The sequence below is a fragment of the Anastrepha obliqua genome, chromosome 1 (assembly GCF_027943255.1).
Source record: "Anastrepha obliqua isolate idAnaObli1 chromosome 1, idAnaObli1_1.0, whole genome shotgun sequence".
Taxonomy (NCBI): Eukaryota; Metazoa; Arthropoda; class Insecta; order Diptera; family Tephritidae; genus Anastrepha; species Anastrepha obliqua.
In genome coordinates, this window is record NC_072892.1 from 85,926,163 (window position 1) to 85,949,755 (window position 23,593).

The window sequence follows — 23,593 nt, forward strand, 5'->3', positions numbered from 1 at the left end:
AAATCCTTATTTCAAATGTCTCAGACGAAGCCTATTATTGGCTCACCGGCTATACTACTAAGGAAAATTTAATCCTGTAAAATCCCCGGCATAGAGCGCTGTTAACCGACTATCTCCATCGATTGCTTAGCAACATCGTCATTTCCGAGCTATGGTTCCAGCAAAATGGCATTAAGTGGCGTATAAGCGACGTAACGTTTGGAGTGGTGGGGGCCATCTCACGATTAGTACCCTTAACACCCCTTGATTATTTTATTCGGAATAACATTCTTACTCTTAGGTATTATTCTACTCTAACAAGCCAAACATTTTAAATTAGCGTGAGACCAACATTCGGACGATATTATATAATCAGTTAGATTCTTAAATCGTTATTGGTTTATTTAAACTGATCCTTTTATCGTGTTCGTATGTGGTCATCTCATATTAGTTTTGACTTCATAACTCGACGTAAGAGTAAGACGAATTTTCATTTAGTTTTAGGTGTGGTACTACTGCTAAATCCTCTTCCAAAGAGTGCTAGTTTTTTTGAGACATTTTTCCACGGATTAAAATGCATTTGAAGTTTTAAATTTTTTTAGAGCTTTTGTTTTTAATTCCCTTCTTTGGATTTAAAATCGATATACTACAAAGTTTTGTATGCCCACTTGTAAAAGTATAATGATGATCGAGTATATTCGCCTCATTAGTCGAGGTTTGGTAAGACCTAACAGGTTATATTAGGCGAGCTGTTTTTGAAAACTAGTTCAGTCTAGTACAGTCCAGAGTGCAGTTGTCGAGAGTTTCTCACTTTTTACAGGATATTTTCTATATACTCTACATCTTCCTCATACAGGTATCTATAGTAATCACATAATCCTACGACTAGTAATCAAAATCCCCGTTTGTATTCTTGTAGGAAGCCGTGAAATAATGTTTGAAACGATCAGTAAGTGCGTCCTTTTCGCTCATTATACTCAGCAGATATACAGATAATTACTGCTCTCATAGCCTTATACACAACTTGCAAGAACTGGAGATCCAAGGATTGGGGAAATTCATTATAATAATTAAAATAATTAAATCCATAAGTTAATCAATTATATATTCGCCGTTGGTGTTTACAAGCTTTTCTCACCTCCCGACCAATTTGTTGATGCCGTTCCGCCAAAAATCGCCTGGTCTGGTGTCAAAGAAGTTGTTGAGCCAGTTTTTAAGGACCTCTTTATTATCGAAGGTAATATGGCTGGACAAATCTTCACTCGAACTTTATCTTCTCTTGCCAGCACCAGAAGGTGTCGCATCGAATACTTTCAGAGCTGAAGTGTTTGTGGTCAATCGTACGACAAGACCTACTCAGTGAAACCGCTAAATATTATATTTATTCGCTGCATAATGCCTACGTTCCTGTAAAGCTCGCGTCCTGCGATATTCGCTGTCGCTAAAGCGCAATGGTCCATAAATCTTCTGCAGACTCGCTTTAGCTTATACTTTGCCTTAAATGTGGGGTATACATACATACTCATCACCAAATTTAATAAAGTTTCATTTAAGTAATGTTGTCATTAAAATAAGTCCACTGTAAACTCTACAATGTAACGTGCAACTATGAGCGCAACAGATACACAAAAAACTACATTTTGTACATCCTTCAATCCATCTAACTAGCCGCATACAAAAATACAATAAAGCACCGAAAGTTATTGCTTTACAGAAATCATTAAAGTTCAGCCATTTCCCCCAGTTACACAAAGGGAAGACTGACATACATACTCGTATGTGTGCATGTGGGTAGTTAATATTAGTACCTCTGTGCTCTGCTGGACAGACCTGCTTTCTATACCAAATGTCGGAATACTTATGGGTTATGGACTGGCAGCGAAAACAGGATATACGAATTGACGTAGAGCAAAGCGACGGTGCCAACCTTTTTAAACATCAACGGCACGAAAATCGACATAGTAAGCGTGGTCTTTATGTTATTGCTGTTGGTGTTGCTTGCATGAAATGCCATAAGCTGCCTACTTACTTGCCGCCTTAACAGCATTTGTTGGCTTCGCTCCGCTCTTTGCTGTCTTCTACAGCTGTGTGGCGGCGTGGTTGCTTTGCCTTCAAGGCTGCCTGATTGCATGCACGCCAGCCTGGTTGGATTGTTGGCTGGTTTATGTTGTGCCTTTAATGCGGTTGCGGAAACCAAGTAATAAAACATCAAAATGGCGTAAATTGCGGAAGAAGCAAACGTAAAGGAAATGCACCGGCCGGTGTAACTACAGAAAAGCAACAGCAAAAAGTAAAAGCAACAATAACTACTGGCGTTATGGCAATAGGTTAAGAGATAAACAATATTGCTGTGTAATGTACCTACTTATACACATATACCACCTTGATAAAAAAGTTCGCGGAATACATGCAGAAAATTCCAAATAGAAATTTTTCATCAGAAGTGAAATCATCGCTTTCCAAGTCTCTACTGCACATCAACTGCAACGCACTTATGTCAGCATTTGATCCAGCTCTCGAAGCATATCTGGAACTCTATTTTCGGTATAACCATCAGAGCCGTTTTCGTTTTCGCTTTTTCCATTACTTCATTTCTGCTGTTAAAACGCCAAAGTGGTCTTTTGATTCGATCAAACAGAAAAAAATCGGAGCCGGGCAGGGAGCCATATGCGGTGAATTCGGTGGCTGTTGGATGGTATTCGTTTCGTTCTTGGTCAAATATTCACGGATAATAATGACACTGTGCGGCGGTGCATTGGGACTGTTCATGCAGCATAATCCATAAGTAGTTTTCTCATAAAAAACCCTTTTTTTTGGGCAAATTGTCTCACAAATAATATACCTCATTCTGGAAAAAATTCGAGGCTAACTGAAAATGACGTGTGTTTTATGGTATGGGTTCACTCGGAGCTCTCCACGCACTCGCCTGATGTCGAGATTACGCGTCGTACTGAAAAACCCCCGTCTCGTCTCCAGATTCTCCGATTCCGCCTTGCAAATCATGCCTTTGGCGATATCAACGTGCTTCCTTTTTGGCATGAAATTGCAAAAGCAACGTTCAAATTCTCTTCCAGCTCTTTGATAGTTAATTTGCGGTTGTTAATCTATTTACTTTTTTTTCACTTTATTGATGTTTTTATCAGTTTTCGATGTCGACAGCCTGCCACTACGTTTGTCATCCTCCTTTTGAAGCGTTCATGCCATTCGTAAGCAGTTATTTCCTTTAGAATATCATTACCAAAGAATTTTTACAACATTTCTACGATTTTCGCACTATTGAACCCATTTTAACTCAAAATTTAATGCGAACTCGTTGTTGTAAATTTTAATTCATTTTTTCAATTATAAAAATCGAAAATACGCGCAGAGATAGATTTGCTCAAGGCGGCTAAAGTTCACGTTAATCGAACGTTAATCACAGAAGTGGCAATCTAACAAAAATAAACATAATCCAAATCAGTTGACTTCGAGCGTCACATAGCGGTTGTTCCGGGAACTTTTTGATCAAGGTGCTACATACATACATACTTGTATGCAGCCGCCTATGCTTAGCAGTCACTGCTGCTGTGACACCGCCAGCATTAAAAGCTACCAATGCCCGGCCAGTTAGGCGTAGTGGAACGGGCAGCCAGTAAAGTTATTGCAGCTGCAGCAAAGCCCGCTGACTGTTAGCGGCTTTTTAGAGGCGAAAGTGAGAAATAGGAAGGAAGTAAGGCTTTAAGAGGGATGCCAAATATGCTGTCAAGCTTCGGCTTATTGCTGGCAGGCAACCTACCCTTCTACATCACCTTTAAGTAATCCCTTTAATGCGGTGCGCACGCTTTGCACGTGCCGCTTGCACCCAACTGTTGGTTTACCAGCAAAGTGCAGCTAAAACAAAGTATGGTATTGAGAGTGTCGAATAAGGGGGGGAAGACGGCAATCGGTGTTGTTTTGAACAACAATTTAAACTGTAAAACATTTAATTAATTCATAACTTATCTGCTTCTAAATATCCATACCAGGCCTTTACATGCCTTAACTGGCTTTAAGAGGCTTTAGAGATTTTTTTCATTTCTTAGCCACCCAGGGCAGTGTGGTAATACGAACCTAGAAGTTAGCTGAGTGTAATGAAACAAAGTGGATTTTAAAAGCCTCTTGATCTTATTGTAGTAGTGCTTAATTATTGCCTTAGGCTTTGGTTCAGATTTCTTGGTTGAAAGTGGTTGCAATTCAACCAGTTCGGAAGTTAAAAGTTCAAATTGAAGAATTAAAGTGTTTTGCTTGTATGTACAGTGTACACTTGTGTTCACAATTTTCGAAAGTAGTGCAAATTTAGAAAAATTCCACAAATTTTCCATTCGCCGTAGCCGAATGGGTTGGTGCGCGACTACCATTCGGAATTCATAGAGAAAACGTCGGTTCGAGTCTCGGTGAAAACACCAAAATTAAGAAAAACATTTTTTCTAATAGCGGTCGCCCCTCGGCAGGCAATGGCAAACCTCCTAGTGTATTTCTGCCATGGAAAAGCTCCTCACAAAAATATCTGCCGTTCGGAGTCGGCTTGAAACTGTAGGTCCCTCCATTTGAGGAGCAACATCAAGACGCACGCTATAAACAGGAGAAGGAGCTCGGCCAAACACCCAAAAGGGGTGTACGCGCCAATTATATATATATATAAATTTGAAATAGCCTAAAAATTTTGTTAATTTTTCCTTATAATTTTCGCCATGTAAGAAATAATAGAATTTTTTTATATGGAGCAATTCTTCCAAGTATAAAAAAACTGTCAAAAATAAAGCGATTTTTGAATAATTTTAAATTAAATTAAATTAAACTCATATATTACGAGTATATGTTGTGGTATGAGGTATATTTAAAAAAAAAAGCAAATTTTAATTAGAAATAAATAAATAGTCAAAACTTGCAATATATTGCGATGCTATTACAGAGAACACAGGTGTGCGTCGATGCACGTTTACAAAGTCTTCTTTTACAACATTTAAAATGCTTTTATAGTACATACGTACGTTTTATATATTGCATAAAAGAAGAATTAAAGAACTTTGACAAACCTCTCTTCCTCAATCTTAACAAATTTATTTCTAATAAAACTTTATATTTTATAATAACTTTGAAAATAGTTTTAATTGCCAAGTGTACACTAGAATTTTTTTTACCAATTCTTAAACCATTTTGCTTTTTATTTACATTTCCCTTATTTAAATGGCTTCAGTTCATAGTTTCACAAGTAACATTTTCATCGTGTTCAAGAAAGTTAGCAGGTGTCAAGTTTTTTCGATCAATTTGTGTTTGGAAACTATAAGGAACTGAAAAGTTTAATCTGGCTTTGCTACTCTGCTTGGGGTGAACTAACCTTGAACTAATTGTTTATTTTGTTATCCAGGAGAAAATTACTTGGTAAATGTGTGATATGTTTGTATGTATATAAAAAAATGTATTTTGGATGTAATGGATAAGTGTTCGTATTTAGTATGGGCATGTCACTGTTGCTTTCATAATGCAATAATGCTTTCATGCTTAGGAAAATTGAAATGAATGAATGAAACAGAATCATTAAATTTTTTTCCCATGTTAAATATAAGCGAACGTATAGAAAATGTTTTGCATTAATGCAAAATTCTGCTCTAAGTTAATTTCTAAGCCACAAAGAAATATAAAATTGTTAACACTTTTCAACCAGATTAGTGAATTTTGGTTTTCTATTAGTAATTGCTGATTCTTTCCATTTCAATTCAACCGGGCATTCGGGACATGTTCTTCGATTTCGATGTAACTCATATGTTGCTCTCTTGTCAAAATAATGAGACACGTATTTTTTTGTTCACCCGAAAATTTTTTTTCAAGATTTATCGGCACTTTTGTTCTTCGGCTCAAAATCGATTTTTTTTTTCATTATATAAGAATTTTTTTTTTAAATACTCATAACTTAGTCAAAAATGAACCGATTTTAATGATTCTGGGTTCAAAATGATCGTCATTATATCGTCATTAGATTGTCAATATATAAATAATAAACTAAAAATATGAAGAAGTAAACTTAAAAAAATCTTAATTTTTAACTCTTTAAAGTCTGCAAAAACTTGAAAATAGTTTGGTTTAATATAGTTTACTTTTCAAATAACTCGTCATGACCTGCCAGTCCCTTTTCTATCCTCCACAGAACCAGTTTATTTAATTGTCGATTCATTCGGACGATTATTTGCTCCAAACCAAAAAATAAAGACATTTTGCGACTTGTTGTTATTAAAGATCGATCGTTTTCATAATAAGTTTCAATAATTTTAACGTGCAAAATTGTGCACTTGTCAAATGTCAAAGATGACATAAACAAAAAAAGTATCGCCTAGGTATTACTCACTACTGACCTCCAGTAAGACCCTTCACCTTAGAAATATAGCTTAGACGTGAAAGGAAAGTAAAGAAAACATGTTTGCGTAGCAAACTTAAAGCCAGCCAAATTAAATTTTACCAAAATGTGCGCTTTCATATAAAGTTTGATGCGTTAGTTTCGCCATCATCCTCAGTCAACCAAAAATAAATGGCGAATAATATTTTGACAACTTAAGTGCTCTTAAGAAAAATATTCTCTTCTTGAAAGCAGTATTAAAACAATGTACGTATGTATTTAGTTTAATTTGTTTCCTTCAAGTAATGCTGCCATTCTCTTTTCCATCTTAAGGCATGCAAGAATTCAGCTATGGAAACTGTTGGGCTCATATGGGATGAACTCTTCCTTTTTCAAGCATATTGTTCCGTAATTTTTATTATCACTTAACTGTGGCAAGACATTTTACACAAACAATTACCTGTTGAAGTGGACTATCAACGTAAGCGTATTCCACTTCAACTTATACCACTTTCAGGGAAAATGCCATTCGCCTTACTTGCCAATGACACTTTGCGCGAGGAAATGTTTAAAATATGCAAAAGAAAATGTGCCCTGATATGCAGGAAAGTGGCGAAGTTTGACATAATATACTTCACACATACACATTTATACACGCGTGTGTATGCTATTTTGAGTTTGAGCAATATTATATGCAAATGAACTGAAATTAGTGCAGTTGAGCAGGCAACCAGGAAAACAAATTTCAAAGTTCTGATCCAACCAGCAGCCAGTTTAAAGAATATCTTTTGAGTAAAATTACAAATAACTACGTGCTAAGCAAACTGCAAGCAAGCATTTTTTTGGTAGTAAAAATTACCATAAATATACGTACGAGCATTGAGTATCTCTATGAGAGGACAATTGTGTTTAATTTCGAATGCTCTAAAGTTCCGCCCGCCCATTGACATTCTCCATGTCATTTAGTCAAGCTGTCTCATCACGCATGCATTTAATGGAGCCGGGGCTATATTTGTAACGTATCTACAACAAAAATTACTGTAGTAAAAGTGAGATCTAAAGTAGTTGCTAAAACAAGAAACTCGATACTGCTTTTCAATCTTTGTTTGTTGGCAAAAGTTCACGCGCATCTTCTTCGCCCCATTTTGTGGCGGCTAACAACTTTCAACGTTAAAACTTGATTCCGCTATTTGGTTAGCCGAAAACTTTGTGGACATAAGTGGAGGATGCGACAAAGTTAAGCTGATACCGTGGCTTAGAAGTTTAACTTCCTTCATTGATTGAGGCTTAAAGAGAAATGCGCAGTAAAAGGCTCTCTCCCTAAAAGGATTATACTTGGTAAAATTCTTGTTGTATTGGAAGCAAAAGTTAGAAATTCGACTTAAAATATTCATTAGATAAGAGTGCGCATAATTCAGTTATTCAGATCTATCTTTACTAATGTACATCACTACTAGTGTACATATCTCAAGTAGTTTCTGAATACTTATGCAAAAAGGAAATCGAAGATGGAATATCGTTCGAATATGTTTCGTCTTAGCTTCTTGCATATATGTATATACATATGTACATACACATTGGGTTTCGAACGCGGACCCTGTGGACCCATTCCTTCCTAGGTACCTTCAACTCCTATTTGGGGCATAGGGCGTCTAATCATCAGTCGCACCGTCCACTAGAGTATAGCATTGGATGATGTAGATGTTCCTCACATTTGATTTGAAGCGGTCCCAAAGAACTCTATGCCACAACGAACTTCACGATGATTGCCACTTCAGCAGCATACCCCTTATATGTATGCACGTTTATGCTGCTACAACAACAATAACAACAACAACATGACTGCTTATGCTTTCTATTCAATTCTCAACTCCAGCATATCAGCTGCAGGTGTATCTACTCCCAGCATTGGTTTCACCCAGCAGCTCATAATTAGTGACATTAGCTGTATCCCTTACTTTCGAATTATTTGTATCAATTTAAGTAGCTTCGAAATGATTTGCTCTGTAACTGCCAATTAACTACTCTATTCTACAGTCTGTGTGGTTTACAGTTTTAAGTCCGCGAATTTCAAAGAATGTATAGTTCGAGAAAATGGTAACACTGCGTAATTCGTTGCTGACATATCTGGTAAAAGAGCATCATTTTTACTTACTTCTTAATTTCCTTATAGTGAGAGGTTGAAGTAGGTGTCAGATCTATCTTCTGGTTTATGCCTACTTTTTATTGCAAAATTAGCCCGACCCTTGTTTTCTGTATCTTAATGACCTAAGTGACAGTATACAGTGCCGAATTAAAGTTGCTGATGTTGAGGTACAATTGCACGATATTGTTTTGCTTGCAGATTCTGGAATAGATCTTCAAAAAATGATCGATAATCCTTTGACTTATTTTACGCAGTGGAGTCTAAATATAAACCTGTTTAAATCTAAAGTTATGATTTTCAGAAAACTCCTGCTGGCTGTGATTAGACGTACGGCAGTATTCCAATTGAAATAGTCAATGAGTATAAATATCTCAGTTTATGTTAAACTATAAACTTAGTTACTTAAAGCATTTGGATAAAAAACTTTTTGAGGCAAAAATTGCAATAAATGCCACGTAGCTGAAATACGCAAACAACTCGAGGATAAATATTTCCAAAAAAATTGAAAATTTTCTACACTGCGTCCAGGACGATAATGTTTTACGGTGCTCAGATATGGGGTATTGACAGATATGAGCCGGTAGAGAAACTTCTCAAATTATTTCTAAAAAAGTTGATCTTTCTACCGTGAAGCACGCCAAACTATATGGCCCACCTAGAAATAGGAATGTTACCACAGTATTTCGATATTCTCTATACCCATAAGGCAAACAGACTCACCCGCATCTTGTTTGACGAAGCATTAAGAAGTGGACTGAAATATAAATAGTGTATATATGGAGCCTATCCTCAATTTTTGTCCTTCGTCGATTAAGATTAGCTTGTCCTTATTATTAGGTAAATTGATTCAGAAGGAGCTGTTAGCTTTTGCTGAATATGCCCAAAAGACATCAACACATGCTTTCTATCTATGGTACATTTGACGTCGCTAGAACCAATTTATTTTAATGATGAGCTCGCGGCGTATGTTATAAGCTCGATCTTTGGAGCTAGAAGCGGCTTACTAAAGTTTAACGCTACATCGTCAACTTATACTGTTTGCCATTTAAATGTTGTTGAAGATACAATCCATTTTATGGGTGTGTGTCCTATTTGTTGAAATAATCGTGTAAAGTGTTTTGGTAAGAAAGTTTTGGATCTACCTCAGGTATTAAATATCTTTATAAATACATTAGTAATTGTTTAAAGTATAAAGAACTAATTCTGAATGAATTTACTTAGTTTTGAATTCAAGCACTATGCAGACATACAACATCAAATGTTAAATGTTTATGATCTTATTAAATAAATAAAAATAAAATGATACACCAAAATGCTCAGAATGATGAGGGATGCCGATTTTGCTAAGTCTGTCACTCCGTCCCTCTGTTTATGCGCCGATAATTCAAGAAAAATTTAATGTATTCCAATAAAACTATCAGTGTAGTTGTGTACCAGTACGCTTCATATAGGGTGAATTGATATTGAAAATCGGCGAAATCGGTTAATAACTACGCTCACGTTTCATACAACAGTAATTTTCAAAAAAGAAAAAACTAATATCTCTGTTATAGATGAAGAAAAATGTATTAAATTTGGAACAAATAATAAGGAAATTTGTATTTATTTGCCTGGTTCCAACTAAAATTTTGAAAAATGACCACTGCCTTTTTAAGTTCCGATTGGGAGCAGTTCTAAATGGTTACGTTAGTTTATTTCCACGATTTTAGCCCGAAAAAGAAATTCCATTGTATAAACAATTCGAATTTCTTGTATGAATGGTTTTGAGCATTAAGAGCAGACCTCTGATTTTGAGTAAATCATTCAAATGAGAACAACGGTGGACCCAAAGTGTAGACTTGCGGAGCGCTAAGTTTTATAGAAAAAAAGTCTAAAAAGATGTTACTTGACATCGTTCAGTTAGATAAGAACTTAATAGTTTTGTGGAGTGGTACGGGAAATTGAAATTCTTGATATGTTCTGCATGAAATTCTGTTATTTTCAGTGTCAAAAGCTTTAGAATTATCTGAAAGATTCAAAAACACAATCTTTTTCGAATCAAGTTCAATCACATCGGTTGTAGCGGTAATGAATCCACGATTATTTGAAAATCCTGATGGTTTAACTGTTAATAGATTTCTGGATGTTAAAAGGTTATTATATTTTTTTGTTTATATATAAAGTGTTTATGTCTGATTTTCTGTGTAGCAAATAATCCTGACTATTTTTCATAACGTCATCTTAATTAGCAATCATTCGTAATTGAAATATAATAAATTTATAATTATTGAATCGTTGCGAATGTAAAAAATAATGTAAATATAAAAAAATGTAAAAATGAAAAAAAATATAAAGAAATAAAACAAAGCACAAAAAAATATATATTTGTGTACTTACCTGTGTCCTGGACCCCCGATCCTATATTCCTCCAAGGCAAACTGTCACTCCTGTTCAGACATAATCGCCTACGGGTGGAAGTACACCCACAAGCACGAGCTGTGTTTCATTAATTTAACAAAAAAAGCTTGTAAAAATGATTTTACCCATGAAACGGACATGTTTACTACTGCATTACAATATCGCGCGATACGTATGACTTCACGCTCTGGGCGATATACGAGCTACATATATGTGATGCTACAGTGCCACTGTGGTGCAATTGTACACTGTTTATATCGCTTCCACTCAATTGCTCCGCGCTCAGCAGGTCAATGTCGCTTTGATTTCATATCGCGTATTGCATAGCTCCAATATGCACTGCGGCTTACATTTACGCGACAAATTAGTATTACCAAAATTTTTGTAGCATACTTTTAGGCTCGGCATAGAATTGCAAGAGTATTGCGAGGTTTCATCATCTAACTTTTAATATGTTATATGAGGGGCGACTTAGAGAACTTAAAGGTGGCATCATCCACAAAACGATACTTTGTTTTTGGTGAATTCGACATTTGAGTGAAGGTGGAGCAAATAAAAAACCTTTGTGTAGAAATGTATGCATTTGCAAATGTACATATGTATATGTGCGCGACTTATTCTATCATTATTGGCCTTCCGCTTACCTTCGCTTATTCTTCCCCTTTTTACATTTGTTTCTTTTATGTACTGAATGCCTGGGATGACTCCATCTGGTTTTCTATCATTGTCATTCTTGTGCGTGACGAGTATCAAATCATGGTTAAACCTTCTGCAAAACTAGTTAAAAAATAATAATATTACCTAATTATATCATTCTCAAACTTTAACTTGCTAATTTCAAGTGAATATTCAGTTGAATATCCTTCATGCCTAGGCATTTTATTTGCCTTTCTGTCAAGTGCTTATAAAATTCGAGATATTCATTTTCGAATGTGAAAATTAATTGCAAAAACATTTAAAGTGCTTTCAGCGCGAATTGCTTTTGAAGTGGCAGTGCGATATAAACTTTTAGCATTTGCCTCGAGCGCCGACAGGAGCTGCGCATATATACGAACATAATTGCACATATGTTCGCAACACAGGCACACAAACAAACAAGCATGCATGCTTGCACATATACAGGCATGACTCCAAATGAAAACACTCTAAATGTACTTGCCAAAACTCAGTTGAGGGCATTCAAAGACAACTAGTTATATTCACTCAGAACTTACCAATGCCTGTCGCGCTCTTATGCTTCACTCCTCACTCGCACTCACACCAACATACTCCTACACCATTTTCTATGGCGCATTGCCATTCGCTCACTTTTAGCAAACCATAATTATTTTCTACAAACTTTTATTCCAACTAAACTAATTTCCAAACAAGCAGCAATAGCACAACAACTTGAAATTTTCAGTAATTACAAATTTTGCGTAATCTCGTGCTTATGGCGTCGTAATGCTCAACGTTGTCCATGCTCTATATCCTCTAGTCATATGTAGAAGTTCTACTTTCTGTCGCATATATGTATGCATGGATATGTAACTCTGCCATTAAAGTGTTTAATTTTGTTTCGCTTTTCTTTTTTCTGTACTTGGCAGCAATTCATCCGGTTCAAAGGAGACAGCCACACCGACAACCACACAAGCTCGATCAGGTGGCAGTGCGGCAGGTGGTAGTTCTGCAGGTGGTACGGCAGCTGCAGCGGCGGCGGCTGGTGCTGGCGGAATTCAGCAAGATGCAGCAGCCAGGGAGGATATGCTGGCAATTAAAAAGCTGCAGAAGGAGCCACATGATCCATTCGATGATTTAGTGCGCCTATTGACTGGTCTGGACAAGGCGGACTACTCACATGTGTTGGTTGATGATGACGGCTCAGAGATAACGGATAATCCAACATTCTCGGATGTGACTGGCCTGAAACCAAGGTGAGTGTTATAATAGTTAAGAAAATTGTAAAATTTATTTATGAAGTGGAATGAGCTGCGAAAGTTTACCACGACAAAAAGAAGGCATAGCCCCTACGGCGCAGTACCGGGGAATCTCTTCCTGCAATGCTTTTGAACTAAGTTTCAACTGAAGTTTAAGTAAATGTAATGAATAGAAAATTTCAAATTCAATGATTCAAAAAAATTGGCTTTCAGTGCAGCGTTTTTTAAGTTCAATTTAACACATATTTTCAAAGGAAATCCTTTATCTGTTTTTTGTAGTAGACGGCCTGTAATTTAGGAATGAAAAGTAAAATTTTAAGGTGTATCTCGTATGCACGCTCACAGATGGCGAAGATTCTGATATTCTTTTTTCGTTTGTTCTAGTTTTGTCAATACCGGATTTTTGTGATCCCCACTTTGTAAAATAACGAAAATGCCAACATTATTTGCCAACAATATTGAGATTTTCGAGATTTGCAATTTCTTACGAGGCATATGAAATGAAGACAGAAAAATACTCTTTTATAGCAAAAAAAAAAAAAAAGCCACACTGACTTTAACTTTTTAGCAGACGTGGGCATGTTGAAAAGTTTTTTTTTTTTTTGGTTGCCATTTACTGAGTTTCCTTCCTACTAAGCACTCCATTTAACTGGATCACCAGAGTATTGTTTACCTACCCGCTTGTGTGCCATGTTATCAAATGCACCTTCAATGTCTGAGAAAGCACATCTGCCTGCCTCCTTCACTTCCCGACTATTCCGGAATACACTTATCTACCCCTAGAAAGCAATTTTAATAGGCAGTTCAATAAAGCTGCTGGTACATATGTAGGTGTCACAATTTTCTCTAGTGCTCTTTAGACTAAGTGTGTCTTTTTCTACCTCTTTCAAAATATCAGCTATTAGGATCGCTGATAAGACAATTCGCCAGGAAGGCGGAGAATACCAAAACCAAATAAATTTAAATACCTTCTTTTATAAGTCACCAATCAAGACGTGCATCATAATAGAGAGGAGAGGCTCGACCAAAAGATTAATAAACAATGTGCCGCGGATAAAACATTTTAAGTCGACTTAACACGCTTTTCTGTTGTGCACTGAAATGCCTACTTTTCCCAATATATTTAATCAATTAATCATATAAGACCGTAGCTTAAGTGAATAAAAGTGAATATCATTCAAAATTTTCTACAATAAGTCAGAAGAGTTCTCTTGTCAAAAACCCACAAATATATATATAACCTATAAGTGGGCACTAAAGTCTATGAGGTCGAAGTGCAAACTTTCATTAAATCTAAATCTAAATAACCTCTAATTGAGTCTCGATTTTTTCATTAATTTCTACCTATTAATAAAAAAATTGCTCACACAATGTACATAATGTCATCTTATTGTTATACAATTTTCCTAGAAGCTATCTTGCGTTCCTTTACAGAATTATTGTACGAAACGCATCCATCCATCTTTACTTACACTTTTAGAAAATAAGAATAAAAAATAATAATGCAGATAAAACTTCACCTACACTACTTTTATACATACATTTTTCCAGCACTGTTTCTAACACCTGCTCTTCAGATGCTTGACAGCTTTCTTAATGGCAATTTGAACAAATTCTGTCAAAAATTTCTCATATACGCCTATAAGTTTGCCTATATTTAAAGTAATCGTGTGTAGCTCTGAGTTAAATAGAAGAGCGACGACGGCATAACAATAAATCCATTTCTAAAAAAACCAAATCCGTCTTTATGTGATTCTTTTGCCACTCTGCAACCCTGATACTTAGTCATTTGTACTTTCATCTTGTTGTATGTAACTTACTCTGAATGTCAGCATCTCCGTAAGATCACATTTCCCCAGGTAATCTGAATGCATTAAAGTGCAACAATGTGCATACACCCATGATGAAAATAAAAGATATGCACTATTTTAACCAGTTTTGACTTTCTTTTGCTTTTTAATTATTATTTTTTTAGAAAAATATGTATATGAAAATTATCCTGTGCGTAGTTTTAGTAAGTCCATTAATTTTAATATATGAATGCAAGAATTTTTTATAAGGAGTAAATGCATTACACCGCCAGGGTAATATTATCAAATTTATATACATAAGTTATAAATAAATTTATGTAAGATATAAATTTTTTAATAGAAAATTAGTTTGTCCTAAAACAAAAGTTTCATAAATTCACAAAAATTTAAGGAGTTCCAAAATATTGTCATCAAAATTTTCAAACTGTTAATCAGAATTTTTAAAAGACTTCTGGGTATGCAGTTTTATAGCCCATTGAATTCTAGTACAATAAAGAACAAGTTTGAAGTAGCTCAAAAAACGCGTTGATTTTTGAATTTTGTTTTTTGTTTCGCATACAATCTTGAGAATTTTCGTGCATGTTCGGAAATCTTTTATATGGTCAATACCTCGCAAAAAAAAAAAAATTAATTAAATTAAAAAAAAATCGATACGATTAAGTGACTTGATTAGGTAAACACAAATATAAATTTTTATAAAATATTAATAAAAATTAAAGAAAGTAGTCCACATTTCACGGTTACATTGACGCTTATACTTTTTATTGGGTATTTGGCCAAGCTCCTCCTTCTAAAGGGTTTTTCAATAAGGGCGGGTAGATGTTGAAATGGAATAAAATGGCGTTTGCTGAGTGGCACGTAGCGCCGTCCTGCTGGAACCACATGTGCTCTAGGTCCATATGGTTCAATATGGGCCATAAGAGATTGGAAGGGCCACCACGTCTACCGAAAAATGGGCGCAATGCGCGCAACGTTTGCGTTAATGAACACTCATTTTGATAATAAAGTTTTATCATTTAAACGTGCTGTTCAATCGTATAACTTGCCATGATGATTTGGCATAAACAACTGAATAATAAACAAAAGATTTGACAGATGTCACCAAAACAAACTGGCTGCCACAGGGCGCCAAAATCGACCCGCGCCAATTGAAAAACGCTTTATTTAGGGAGCGCGTCTTGATGCTTTTCACAAATGGAAATACTTACATGCCGGCACAGAGGGGCAGTTAATAGTTAAGAGGAGCTTTTCATAGCAGAAAAACCCTCGAAGGTTTTGCTATTGCCTGCCGAAGGGCACGTTTTCTATCAATTGGTGTTTCGTGCTCGGGTTTTTAAACTTTTTTAAACCCGAATAGTAGTCGCGCTCTGTCCTGCTCAAAATATTGCGTATCTATTACTTTGATCATGGATGTATTTATTTATGTGCATACATATACAGATATGTAAAATGTAGCGACATTTATCCGGATATTCTTAACGCATGCTAGTTCGTACATACGAGTATATTTAGAGGTCTTTGTAACACATGCAACAGATTTTTCATTTTTCTTCAATGTATGCTGCAAATCTTATCCTACAGTAATTCCTTTCAAAAAATGTCGACTTGCAGAATGTTGGAGTCGGGTGTAGGTAATCGCAGTAGCGGTAGCGGCAAAATTGCTGCTTTGCAATTCATTCATTCACCGCTCTGTACTGCGATAAGTGAGTGACATCCTACAAGGCGTTGCGGCTTAAACTGAATATAATGCACATATTAGGTGAAATAAAATGTTCTCAACGTTTCTCGCTTTATTTTGACGATGCAATTAGCAAATGTAGGTGAATAGTTTTAATTATCTTATGCAAATGGTTCAAGATAATAATCTTCAGTTTCTGATATTTCCACGACTTTCATTTCGTTTCATTTATTCCAAGTCGAAAGCACAGTAATGGTTTTTACATCCCTCTTATAGGTAATGTGAGCTTAAATTACTAAAGACAGCTCAATAAATTAAAGCAAATAGTTTAAAAATGAATAAAACTCCTTCTTTGATCGACAAATTAAGCGGAATACAACTTGAGATCTCATTGAATTATTTTAGTTCTCGGGCGATATAGGCATTATGCGCAGAACACGTATTATTTTTAAATGAAATGGGTAAGTGTTGCGTACAGTTCAAGTTGGGATATGAACATGAAATCAATTTCTTCTTTAATTACACTAAAAACTAGAGACAGTGAGAGTAAAGACCTTCTACTCTCTAGAGATAGGATAGGATTCGAGAACTTTAACGACCTGAGAGCATATTTAAGAACTCCTTCTACACATGCCCGATTCCCTCGATTGCAAAGACCTCCAGATAAATGTTGCATATTATAATCTAAAGCAAACAAAAGAAGTGAAAAGTTATTTGAGAGAGTTTTTCAACATCTTCAACATTTGTTGTTGCATTCGATACTACAATATACATATTGGGTCTATAAGGGGCTAACATTTTTTTGGACGTATGCTTTGATTTGTCCTCTTGGCCGTAGTGATATCTTTATTTTGGAACGTTGTTGCGACCAACTAACTACACCAAACTCCAAGCAGAGTCGCAAAGAATTTTTTGTGAAGCGTAGTCTCTCTCTAATACGTCCCAGCACGGCAGATATCGGGAGATGTGGTTCACTAAAGTTATCTAGGGAAGAACATTCAGCGCTTTTTACTTCACCTACTATGCAGTATTCATAGTATGTGTGTATTGGTGTAATTTTGCTTGCTGTATTTTACAAAATGCATGGTATTATAATTACTTCGGTATTATGCCGACCTGCGCAATGTCATTCATTTATACGTAAAAGCCTGCAACGAGGCTAATGGCATAATGCCACATTGTGGCGGTGCTGATGACTGTGTCTGTATGTGAAACAGTGTATGACATAGTTATGCGCTGGCTTAACATGGCATGACATGACCTCACGACATAATATAGGAAATGACATTGCATTAATTTTTTACACGCGCAGTTCTTGTAATTAAGCGGATTTTTAAGCCCAAGCGTACTAGTGCGCAGGGGTATTATTGGGTGTGCAACGGTTCTTTGTAATAAGCTAATACATTGTAAATATATACAACTAGGCTCAGATTGATTTAGTAGATTAAGCCATTATGTCTGTTTGTATGTACAGTCAGTCAGTGCATGTGACAACTTGGGTGAAAATTGAGGCATCCTAATGAAAATTCATACACCTGTTACTCTTAGCACAAGTTAGGTTGGCAATGAAGACAGGAAAATTGTACTTTCACAACCCAACTGTAATTTTCAAGAATTTAAAAACAACGATTTTCAGCAAATATCAGGTCAGTCCATAAATTCGTGCGTATTTTGCCCATAATTTCACTTTTGTACAATTTTTGCATACACAAAATTATTCGCGGAGTATAACGGAACTATTTCTATTTTCTTTGATATATTGTGCATTCAACAAGTGATTTTAATCGTGGATAGAAGCACGTGTTGTTAAAAAATAAAATGGAATCTTCGAACGCGTATAAGAGGTATATTTTGTATTTTTTTTATAAAAGTGGCAAAAATACAACAACTGCTGCTGCAGAAATAAACTCTGTTCCCGGAGAGGATACAGTGTGTGTAAGGACTGGGCAAAATTGGTTTTCAAAATTCCGAAGTGGTAACTGCGACGTGGAGGATGCCCCGCGCGCTGGGCGTCCTGAAGTCTTTAACTCGGACGCCTTGCTCGAACTCATGGATGCTGAGCCAAATTTGACAGTCGATATGATAGCTCAGAGGTTAAATTCATCGCATGGAACAGTTCACAGGCAACTGGTTCAGTTGAGAAAGGTTTCAAAGCTGGGAAGATGGGCTCCGCATAGACTTTCCCCCGGCAGCCTTCAGCAGAGAGTGAACGTGTGTTCTCAGCTGCTGCAACGGCTTGAAAATGAAAGTTTTTTGAACCGTATTTTTACTGGTGATGAAAAATGGGTACTTTACAATAATCCTGTTCGCAAAAGCCAATGGTTAGATAAAGATGAAACATCAGAACCGACCCCCAGAGATGGCCTTCACCACAAGAAGATTCTCCTGTCTATTTGTGGCGATATGGCCGGTATTGTTTTTTATGAACTTCTGGAGTCAAACCAGACTATAACTGCTGATTATTATTCCCATCAGCTATAAAAGTCGAATGTACGTAACCTGCGAAGTTTGAAAATTCGCCTTATGTTTTTAATAAGCCTCGTAGACTTGCAGACTACACGACTATGGGAGCAGTTTGTTTTTGAGTAGTTTAAGATGTCAAAAGTAACTTCTGTTGGCAGCTTAGATTCTATCGCTTACGCTGATTAGGGGGTCCGCTGCTAAGGTTTATACCCAGGCATTTGAAGATTTCCACTTTTTGGAAAAATATATGGACCAACTTCCAGGTTGCTGTAGCGAATAGTATTGGTTGACCTTATGAGGTATTTCATATTATCGGCGTTAACTTCCAGACCCACTGGATTTGATTTATTATTGAGTTTTAACGCGCGGTCGGCAAATGCGCGTGGCTTTCTTACAACAATGACAAGATGGTCAGCATACAGGTAGTCACAGATCTGAATGCTCTTCGTGGAGAAAGTTACATCAGGTTCGCTTTTGCAGATGACAGAGTTTAAAACCAAATTAAAAATTATGGTAGATAGGTTATTTAAAAATGTCTTATATATGTAAATTTGGACATCTTTGCAAACTCGACCATGTTTGAAAATTTTTGCAAACGGCTATTAATTACGCGAAAGAATAACTGGAGTAAAATTAAAATTTTCCCACACAAATTAAAAACTTGAATTTATACGCCCATATTGTCGTTTATCCACAAACCTATAGTTTTATGTCGCCTCCGAAAGGCAGATGGCTTTTTATAAGGAGCTTATCCACGGCTGAAACGCCCGGGGGGCTTGCTACCGCTATTGGAAAACACGTTTTCTAACAATTAGTGCATCGAGACCGGGGTTTTTAATACTCGGACAATAATTTTGCTCAAGAATGACAGGAGGGGTCGGTTGAAGAATTTTCCAAATAGGCAGAGAAAAATTACTTGACTGAAAATTAAAAAGAGCATAAAACGGTATTTTTGAATATTTTTGGTTTAAGAAAACCTTGAATAACTCAGCCAGGTGCTGACGGATTTAGACTTCAAAGTTATCATTGGAAAGGAGAACTTTCCATGAAAAATTATGCCATTCATGCAGCATTTACTACTGTGGGCAAAAAGTAAGGTGAATTTATTTGTCAAACTTCGCGGGATTAAGATTTCGCTCTAGTTATTTTTTTCATGAGTTGGCAGCACTGTTAATAACATCTGGGCCAACTTTCATGTGAATGTCATTATCAGTGATATATTTACGCTTGTGTTTACCAAACGACCAAGAGTGCATTTTTCGATTTTTACAATGTCTGATTTGATTGAGCAGAGAAGTGCCATCAAATTTTGTTTGCGGAATGAAATTTCGGCTGCGGAAACGTTTAGCATGTTGCAAAAGGCATTTGGTGATTCGACCATGTCGCAGAAAAATGTTTATATGTGGTACAAAGACTTCAAAGAGGGTCGAGAACGTGTTGAGGACTTGGAGCGCTCCGGACGACCATCGACGTCAACTGATGACCAACACGTCAATAAAGTGAAGGAGTTAGTGCTCAAAAATCGTCGGTTTACTGTTAAAGACCTTACTGATATGATCGGAATATCAGAAGGATCTGTGAAAACCATTTTGAAAGACCATTTGGGCCTACGAAAAGTCAAATCTCGTTTGGTACCGAAAACTCTCAATTTCTTGGGAAAAAGTCGTCGCGTTGATGTATGTGAAACAATGCTTTCGGAGTATCAGGACAAGCTCAAATGCATCATTACGGGAGATGAGACTAGGATTTATGCTTACGACCCTGAAACAACCGACCAATCAAGCGAATATCGTGCTAAAGGCGAGGCCAGACCGAAAAGAGCACGTCAAAGTCGTTCAAAAATAAAGGTCATGATGACAGTTTTTTTTCGATTTTCGTGGTGTGGTGCACTATGAATTCCTTCCACCTGGCCAAACTGTTAATAAGGAATATTATTTGAGCGTTATGTGTCGTTTTCGTGAAGCAATTCGTCTAAAAGGACCAGAATTATGGGCCAACAACTCTTGGTTTTTGCATCACGATAATGCACCGTCTCACACGGCGCTCGTTCTTCGTGGCCATTTCGCCAAAAATTCCACGCATATCGTTCCGCAACCACCGTATTCGCCTGATTTGGCTCCGTGTGACTTCTGGCTATTCCCAAAGCTCAAGAGACCACTCCGGGGAACGCGTTTCGAGTCGATTGAGGAGATAAAATCTGAATCGAAGAAGGTGCTGATGGCTATACCGGAAATGGACTATTTGGCATGCTTCGGAGATTGGAAAAATCATTGGCATAAGTGTATTTCATCGAGAGGGGACTATTTTGAAGGGGATAAAATTGATTTACAAGAATAAATAAAGATTTTGCATTTTACAACCAAATTCACCTTACTTTTTGCTCACAGTAGTATTTGGCAATGAGCATAGAACTTGCCATCAACCGATTCACTCAGCTAAGACAGCCACCACGTTTTATTCCCAGGCAAAAATTTTACATCACAGTATAAAAGTGCTAAAAAGAAATGGATAGCAGCATATCTTACTTGTAGAGTTTTGTTCTTAATCAAGTTCTCGATAGCAAAAAACCAACAAGAATTTCTTTGCTCTTGTAGTCTCTCTCTCCATTAGTTCTAGAATGTCACACAGCGTTCAGTTTAAGCGTCGGTTTTTATTATTCACCACATCAAATGGTTGCTTTCATCGCTTTTGTTATAATCCCGTCACTAGCTGTAAAATGTCCTTTACTTGGAAGAAAATAGCGACATTTCTGTACTCTGTACTCTAATCTTCGAGTAGTTGTTGCTGTAGTACATACTTTAGTTGACTGCTTATTGCTTGAAATTTGATGACTCTTTTGTTATCTTCGCAACTATTTAATGACTCTCCAACTAACTATCTCACATTATTTGAGTTGTTTCTTGATAATTGTACAAAGTGTTGTTGGCTATTTTCTAGTTATTTTTATTGTTTTGTTGTCATTATATTTTGTTACTTATATTTTTCTTGCCGTTGTATTAAATATTCCCTTTTTGTCGGCGGACTAAAAAAAATCTTTCGAGTGTATATTTGCCATGAAAAATCGGCTTAGAAAAATCACTTGCTGCCTTAAAACTGTTGGAAGCCCCATTTGTTTTAGATAATGGATATAAATCAACTGATTGATTGACTGAAATTAAAAATACTAATAACAATTTAAACCGATCATACTGAGCCTAGTAAAAAGTTTTTCTACATGAATCCACAAATGAAAGTAAATAAAAATTGTATTGTATTACAAATACTACTGTTTAGTAAGTACTTGTGAAAGAAAAATGATATCGGATAGATGGCCACCACTACCATGGTTTCGAATGTCGATACTTTTATCAAAGTTTTCAAACACTTTTTTGTCTATTTCGTTAACTACGGCAAGAATTTTGAGTTTTAAGGTTGCAATCGTTTCGATTGACTCTGTATAAACTTTCTATTTAATATGGCTCCTCAAAAGATAATCCAGTGGTGCTAAGCCGCATGATCGGGGTGGCCATACAACAGCTGAACTTCATGAAATTATGCGGTCGAGAGAATTGGTTTGCAGTGAATTGATTATTTCGGCGACTGTGTGACATATGGCATCGTCCAGATGAAACCACATCTCAGTGAAATCCAAACACTCGTACAGACATACATACCCACCACATACTCACTTATATACTTATTTATCACATTTCATAACGTTAAATGTGGGAAAGAATGCAGGCGGTATTCCCACAGCTGCAAAATGTATACATTTAAGTCACGCTCATGTACTAGAATAATAACAAAAGAGTATTTTTGGAAATAAATATCAAATCTGAGTTTTGAGCATATCATCAATAATTACGTAAAATTCGCCATGTGGTATTTCTGGATATCTTCAGTTGTTGAAAATTTCAAGGTCCACAGCTGCGATATTTTCACTTTAACGACTCGGTCGAACACGCATTGGTGTTGGCACATTATGTACCGAGATAGTCTTCTCAAATTTATCAACCAGATTCTTAATATCTGTAGTAGCGGGACGTTATGTTGACCGAAAATATCATGAGTTTTGTAAAGAAATGAAATGAAATTTGTTTGAAATGTAACTTTTACGCATACACCATTTTCATAGCAGATTTTTATTATTTCAACAGCTGCCAAAGCTTTTACTGTGTGTAGGTATATATAAAAAAATCAAATGCGAAAACTGTTGTGATATTAGACTTTGCCTCTTCTGAAAAACGAAATTCTTCTTGTTGAACTTAGTATAACTACCACTGAAGTGGATACCATGGAAATAGCAGCTTTGCCGTTGTTGTTGTTGCAACATCAGAAGTCACATTTCAAATATTTTTTGAAGCTTTTTCAAAGTTTGCGGTCACCTGCCCAGAGCTGAGTAGTATTCAAAAAGTGTTCTATAATTTTAGGATAACTCATTTTTGGAAATAGTTGTATCCACGGCTTTCTGATTGCTATCCAATGAGATGCAGTGGCAGTAAAATATATTTTTTTATGTAAATTACTTCATCGAGTATGTATGCAGCCGTAGCCGTATAGATTGGTACGTGACTCGATTGCAAATGCCAAGCCTGAAGCACCAAAGGCTAGAAAAAGTTGTTTCAAATAGCGGTCGGTCTTCGGATGGCAATGGCAAAACTCCCAGCGTATTTCTGCCATGAAGTAGACTCCTTATAAGAAACCATCTTCCTGGCGCTCGGAGTCGTATTAAAATTTATGGATAAGCATAAAGATGCACCTTACAAATAGAAGGAAAAGCTGGCCAAACACGCCAAACGGGGGTTAGAGCTTATTATATACATATAATATATGTACTATATATTAGACCGGAGTGAAATACGTAAATTTTTTCAA

The 23,593-nt window shown here is 36.3% G+C and overlaps 1 protein-coding gene across 1 annotated transcript in view; it reads left to right on the forward strand.

Moving 5' to 3' along the window:
- LOC129248158 (extracellular serine/threonine protein CG31145) overlaps positions 1–23,593 on the forward strand; it is a 120,101-nt gene that overhangs the window by 3,725 nt on the left and 92,783 nt on the right. Inside the window, exon 2 of the mRNA XM_054887609.1 lies at positions 12,458–12,784. Within this exon, the coding sequence (XP_054743584.1) occupies positions 12,458–12,784 (327 nt within the window). The remainder of the gene's footprint in view (positions 1–12,457; positions 12,785–23,593) is intronic.